Below are 7,355 nucleotides of genomic sequence, written 5' to 3' on the forward strand. Positions count from 1 at the left end.
GCGAGTTAGGACACAGGCAGCCGGGTTTTGGATCACCTCTAGTTTACATAGAGTAGAATGTGGGAGGCCAGCCAAGAATGCTTTGGAATAGTCAAGTCTAGAGGTAACAAAGGCATGGATGAGGGTTTCAGCAGCAGATGAGCTGAGGCACGGGCAGAGACGGGCGATGTTATCGAGGTGGAAATGGGTGGTCTTAGTTATGCTGCGGATATGTGGTCAAAAACTAATTTCGGGGTCAAATATGACACCAAGTTTGCAAACAGTCTGGTTCCGCCTCAGACAGGAGTTGGGGAAAGGGATGGAGTCAGTGTCTAGGGAACGGAGTTTGACGGAGACCGAAAACAATGGATTCGGTCTTCCCAATATTCAATTCGAGAACATTTCTGCTCGTCCAGAACTGGATGTCTGACGAGCAGCCTGACAATTTAGAGACCAGTGAGATAGAGCTGGGTGTCATTAGCATACATATTTTACAACTGTTTGTATTTTGCAACTTTAAAAAAATATATATTTTAATATTTGATTTTTAGATCCGGATATGGAAAACTCAGAGCAGAATTCAGAAGATGACTTGCAGTTCACGGGGCCAACCCCGACCAGTTTCGAATGTAAGAATGAAGCAGCATCTTACACTAAAAACCCAAGCAATGAGAAATCCGATGAATCAGCGAGTGAGTGCGATGCCAGCGGTCAGTCAGTCGTGCCTGATACAAAGACACAACTAAGTGATATTTTGTGTGGATCTGATCCGAACCCAAGTACACCCCCCACTGATGTGTCTTCGGATACTGGTGATGTCAAGGATCAGGACATACAAAGGACAGATAGTCATGGGCCCTCTGAAGATGAACAGGGATCTTGTGCTCAGACTTCAGATCAGGTAAAGAAGGGGAGCGATGGTGAGGTAGAGACAGAGCAGGAATCCAGTCCAAATATCAGCCAAGAGACAGAGGCTCGGACAATAGATTCCCTGTTATCAGACTGGAAGGAAGAGATAGACGCCTTTGAAATGATGGATAAGGATGAACTATGACCATGAATTATACATTTGTATGATGGGATTATTTCTTCTTTCTCCCAGAGGATCTGGGTGTAATTGTGCGCAATGACATTCCCTGACCAATTGGAAGAATGTGCTGATCAAGTTCTGATTTCTATGTGTGGAGAGGATGTCGGATTTACTGGTCATCTTTTCTGCCAGGTCACTACTTGATTCACATGAAGATGCCAGTCACAGTGCTTTTCCTGATGCAGCACGCCTCAAATTCGGCTGACTGAGAAATGTGTCGGTGTTAAGGGAACTTTTATTTCATTGCTTTCTACCTTTCCCTCCCTCTCCACTCACATGCACACTTTTTCTTTGTTGCAGACCAGCAAAACCTTGTTGTATTAATGCAGGTTTAAAACCACATAATCGTGTGGCATTTATCCAGTGTCCGATTTTAGGTTTACAACTGCTCACCAAATTGCTTCATTCATTTTCTTTTAATCCCATAATTACTGAAATATGATTTTAGCTCATTTGTTTTCTTTGTTTTTGTAAGGTATTTAAAATAATTCTTGGTAAAACTGTTTTGGAGCAATGAAATTTATCATCAAGAGTTGGCAGCACCATCCCAACTAAATTGATAAAAAGATATAAAGTTATATGGACTCAATGTTGTCAAACTGCCACTTTGGAACTTGTCAATTTTTTTTTACCACCTGACTCTATTTTCAACTTGTTCTGTCTTAACTGTTTAAAGACTTGTTCCTCCATTCCACTCCTAAACCTTTCCAGATTTGTAATCTTCCATTTAATATGCTACAGGGATAATACCTAATCTATGCATGTATACAATAAAGACTGACATGGAGGCAATGTTTTTACCCTTTCACCTGTTCTGACATATTGCACAGAAATCTGGTCTCTTTGGTAGATCACTCTGTTCCATGGGCTTTAACTGAACCATCATCGTCATCATAGTCAGTCCCTCGGGGTCGAGGGGTGGTTAACTGAATAATCCTACTGCTGCTGGATCCAGTAACAGTTCTGATATTAGACGGTAGGTTAGTTCATCTTGTTATAGTTTCTGGCCACCAGGTGGCAGCTTCTGCATACTGGTTAAATGCTCAAGATCTACTGTAAAGAAAGGACTAGTCTGTAAGACCATTTTGGATGATTATGACAGCATTACAAAAAAAAGTTATTTTTGTGTTTAAAAATAAATTAATTGAATTGTGTAAAGCAAGACACACACAGCAGAATGTTATTTTAGACCAGTAATTTGGAGGAGTTTAACACTGCAATGTAAAAAAAAATGTTTCATTAGAAATGCTGGTGAATATTTTTAGTAGGTGATCAAACTGTGGTTGACAGTGGGTAGTTTGCAGGAATATTTCTGTCACAGACTTTCTTTTTCCATTTGAGGTGACCTGGAACATTCAAGTTATTTTACCTGTTGGATGTTTTATTTTTGAAGCAGCATTTGCTGATCCATAGGATTTTAAACATTTGCTGAGTTTTTTTTCTACCTGATGCAATGGAATTCCATAACTGTTTACCATGCTAACAGATGTGTGACACTCTGTAATGAGTTAGAGTTGATTGGCACTAACTTAAATACCCCTTTAAAGTAACTCGCCACTGTACCCCAAACTTGGAAACAAATAAGTGATGAATGTGTTTGGTTGTCCGATTGTATTCCTGTTTTACTACGTTAAAGGCGCTATATAAAAGCAAGTTGTCACTTGTTGCCTCGTTGTGTTTTTCAATGAACAGGTGTTTATTGATAAATATGCTGCCCAGTATGCTACTGAGTCATGTCGACCAGATTCCATCTGTGTTGTTGAAATGTATGATCTCAGTTAGAGGGCTACAATTGGCCTCATAGTTTAGTACTAGCCCAGGGAAGGAAAAAAATCAACCAGGTTCCTCCTCCATTTGGAAAGTATGTGTATGACATCCCGTGAGGAGACATCTGGCTCAATCCAGCAGGATTCCAGATTGATACTTTGCTAGACTGGGATCAGTGAGGCAAATGGATGTTCAATGCTTGTATGACCTCCTGGCTCTGACTATCTGGGCACATATGAAGAACAGTCACTTGTGTAAGATATAGGAAAGCTACCAGAACTGTTGTAGGACTATATCCCCAAGAAAATTTCGAGAGGAGAGAAAAGGGGTGGTGGGAAGGAGTTTTTTTTTTTTTAAAACACAATTGTCTCATGGTTCTGTGTTTTTTTTTCTCCAACAAATTAGTTTACAATAATACTATCTTTGTATCCCAGAAAGCATTGTAACCTGTAAACCCTGCACAAATAGTTTATGATTTTCACTCTGTTGCAATATCAATAAGGGCAAAGCAATTCATAATGTAGAAAATCCCTATAAATGAAAGAGTTCATTTACAATAAGTTTGAGCTGGGAGCTGCGACTCCAAACTATCACTGAATGTTTGACATTTTGAAGAACTAGCATTTGGAGTTTTGTTGAAACTATTGAATGCAATGGATATGTCAGATCTTAATCTCCAATGTTTCTCAGTTTGTAATATTGTGGCTTGGTTCAGTCATGTACTGTATATTAAAATCTACTGGGGCTAGCAGTGTGAATCCTTTAAGGACGGAACCACCTTTGCACATTATAAAATGTTTGTTCTTTAAATATAACCATTACCAAGCCTAATTTATACAATATTCAAATAGAGACATTTTCTTTATACTCTTGAATATTCAAAGCTTGTTATATTTTCCTTACGGTACAGAAATGCTACTACAGTTCTCAATGGGTTAAACTGCTAAGGACCTTTTTGAAAGCGAAGTTCCTGTTTCACAGTACTGTTGAGTTGAAAATCTGTACGTCTCTATTATTCAGTATCGGATAGTTAATATCTCAGTAAACCATCAACAATGCGCATTTTTCAAAGTGTCCTCCAATGTTAACTTAATGTTGTATATCACCGTTCATAATTAGATTATATTATGATTGATTTGACAGATGTTAAATCTATTTTGTTCTACAATTCCATTATAATTTGGAGCAGGTATCCGGCAAATATAGAGAACTTTTGCTTAGAAGCTGCTGAACACACAAGGTATCAACTTAGCTGTCAATTTGCTGACCCAAATAATACAATTATCCTACTAGAAGATACATTAGGAAAGGTTTTTTTAGTTCTATCTATTTCTGTATAGTCCAGATTCTGTAACAAGTGTATCTGTGATAATTAAATTGTTGCTTAACTGTTAAATGTAACAAAATTCGGGACTAAAATCATTTTTTTTAATTGGAAGAGACAAATAGCATACAATTGAACTGCTTCTGCTATTCGACCTTCTGACCTTAACATGAAGCAGTGTGATTGTGTGTTCTTGTATTTCATGTTTTATACATACAGAACGAGAAGCATCTATGATATTTTTCCAGATGATGAATGTTATATTGACTGAGCAATTATAAAGCAGCTAACTGTTGACCCATCTCGATCCCATAAAGAAGAAAGTTTCAAGGAATATAGGATTATTTTAAAGCCTTTTATTAGCCCTACTGAACTTTAAAATCAATTAACCTAATTAAACAATACTTACTGGCTAAATTAAAAACAGAAAATGCTGGAAATACTCAGCAGGTCAGGCAGCATCTGTGAAGAGAGAAACAGAGTTGACGTTTCAGGTCAATGACATTTCAGAACTTTTGAAAGGTCATCGACCTGAAATATTAACTCTGTTTCTCTCTCCACAGATACTGCCTAACTTGTCGAGTGTTTCCAGCATTTTGTTTTTATTTCCGATTGCCAGCATCCACAGTGTTTTGCTTTAAGTACTTGCTGGCTTATTGATTTTAAAGTCCAGTAGGTGGCGCTGTATTCAGCTATTCCCCTCCACAATGATTCTGCAGTGTAGGTAACCAACACTTGTGAAATGGTTTAACATCATGTGGTGGGAAATGTCAGTTTCATCTTAAAATTGGAAATATGCCAACAAGGCATTCAAAATGTAAAACTGCTTAATTTTTTTAACGCAAATTTAGCAAACGAAACAAATGGGTATGTATTTGCCTTTTTCGAAGAGATTTTAATTTGAGCTGAAATTAGATTTAACATTGGGATCTGTTCCTTCAGTGTGATTGTGGCATTTCTGCATTAATCAGAAAGATAGGGAGTGTCTGTAGAATTTACACAGCAGGTGCTTCAGCACAGTGTCTTTCTAAAAAACGGTGTATGCACCTCGGAAACCCCTGTAAATAAAATGGACAGCTGTAAAATGTAAGCTGTGATGTAAAACAATCTGGTTAATTTTGTAGATATGATCACTGTACATAGTTGTGCATTTGATTACTGTGATTTACTTCTGATTGTAAAGATTTAATAAACCAATGTAAATATAATGCTGTCTCCTAATTATTGATTCTGGTCAACCTGAAAATTTCAATACTTTAGGTTTTAATGTATTTCTTTGACAATGAAAATAAGTTAAAATTCCTAATTACTGTAACTGTACTTAATACTGTGCACATAACTGTTAATTTTATTTTGTGGTCCGTGCAAAATCTATAATATGATGCACTATTGTCAAAATATTCCTAATGCATTCCCAAAACATCAAGCCTGCAATGTCCTGGGTACCATCATACAGATCGTAGCTGACATCAAAGGCAGCAAAAAAATGAGGAAGAGGATGAGCACTTGGAGGAATCAGGAGGTGATGATGTGGGGAGGGAAGAAGTCATGGCTACAGATGCATTAGCTATGTACAGATCGATGTACAGAACCATACAAGGGCACTCCCATAGAGCTGGACAGCTGAGGAGAGGTGATGGAGGAAGATGGCAGGGTCAACCGTGTCAAGAACATAAGCATTAGGAGCAGGAGTAGGCCATGTGGCCCTTCGAGCCTGCTCCACCATTCAATAAGATCATGGCTGCTCCTCGACCTCAACTCCAGTTTCCCTCCCGATTCCCATATCCCTTGATTCCCCTAGAATCCCCTAGATTCCCCTAGAATCGCAGCCTTGAACATACTCAATGACTCAGCATTCAAAGCCCTTTGGGTAGAGAATTCCAAAGATTCACTACCACCTGAGTGAAGAAATTCCTCCTGTTTGCAGTCTTAAATGGCCGATCCCTTATCCTGAGACTATGCCCCCTAGTTTCAGACTCTCCAGCCAGGGGAAACAACATCTCAGCATCTACCTTGTCAATCCTCTTCAGTATCTTGTATGTTTCAATGAGATCACCTTTCATTCTTCTAAACACCAGAGAGTGTAGGCTCAATCTCTCCTCATAGGGCAACCCTCTCATCCTAGTGATCAATCTAGTGAACCTTCGTTGCACCGCCTCCAAGGCAAGTATGTCCTTTCTCAGATAAGGAGACCAAAAATGCACAGTTCTCCACGTGTGGTCTCACCAAAACCCTGTACAATTGTAGTAAGAATTCCTTACTCTTGTACTCCAACCCCCTTGCAATAAAGCCCAACATGCCACTTGCCATTCTAATTGTTTCCTGTATGAGGACACCTAAATCTCTCTGAACACCAGCATTTAATAGTTTCTCATCATTTTTTTTCCATCAGTTTTTCTATTCTTCCTACCAAAGTGAATAACTTTTCATTTCCCCAAATTATACTCCCATTTGTCTATATCCCTTTGCAGGCTCTGTCTTTCTCACAGCTTACTTTGCCACCTAGCTTTGTATCATCAGCAAACTTGGATACATTACACTCGGTCCCTTCATCTAAGTCATTAATATAGACTAAATAGCTGAGACCCAAGACCTCTTGGTGGCACCCACTAGGTACAGCCCGCCATCCTGAAAATGAGGTATTTATCCCTACTCTCTGTTTTCTGTCTGTTAACCAATGTTCTATCCATGCTAATATGTTACCCCCAACTCCATGAGCCCTTAGCTTGCGTAACAACCTTTTATATCGCACTTTTCGAATGCCTTCCATCTACCCTGCTAGTTACATCAAAAAAACTCTACTAAATTTGTTAAATATGATTTCCGTTCCATTGACTGCCTAATCATATGATTTTCTAAGTGCCCTGTTGCCACTTCCTTGATAATGGATTCCAGCATTTTCCCGTTGACTGATGTTAGGCTAACAGTAGAGCTTGAGTAGGACAGAAAGGGGTAACACACCATGGTCACAATCACAGAGGATGTCATTTTTATCTTTGATTAGTTTGGTGCAAGAATGGCAGGAATTAGATTGGAATGATTCAAACAGGGAGCTTTGGTAAAGATGGGCACAGAACTGAGAGGCGAGAACACATTCAATGACCTTGAAGGGGAATTGGAGATTAGAGATGGGGTGGTTGTTAGAGGATGGATGGTATAGGCTGTTTTTTTGAGGAAGTGGATTATGATGGCAGT

General features: G+C 38.9%; 1 protein-coding gene across 1 annotated transcript in view; it reads left to right on the plus strand.

Moving 5' to 3' along the window:
- The window catches only part of edem3 (ER degradation enhancer, mannosidase alpha-like 3), a 97,846-nt gene extending 93,234 nt beyond the window's left edge, over window positions 1-4,612 (plus strand). Inside the window, exon 20 of the mRNA XM_070887177.1 lies at window positions 531-4,612. Coding sequence (XP_070743278.1) covers window positions 531-1,033 — 503 coding nt within the window. The 3' untranslated portion in view covers window positions 1,034-4,612. The remainder of the gene's footprint in view (window positions 1-530) is intronic.
- The last annotated feature ends 2,743 nt before the right edge of the window (window positions 4,613-7,355 follow it).

The sequence above is a fragment of the Pristiophorus japonicus genome, chromosome 8 (assembly GCF_044704955.1).
Source record: "Pristiophorus japonicus isolate sPriJap1 chromosome 8, sPriJap1.hap1, whole genome shotgun sequence".
Classification (NCBI taxonomy): domain Eukaryota; kingdom Metazoa; phylum Chordata; class Chondrichthyes; family Pristiophoridae; genus Pristiophorus; species Pristiophorus japonicus.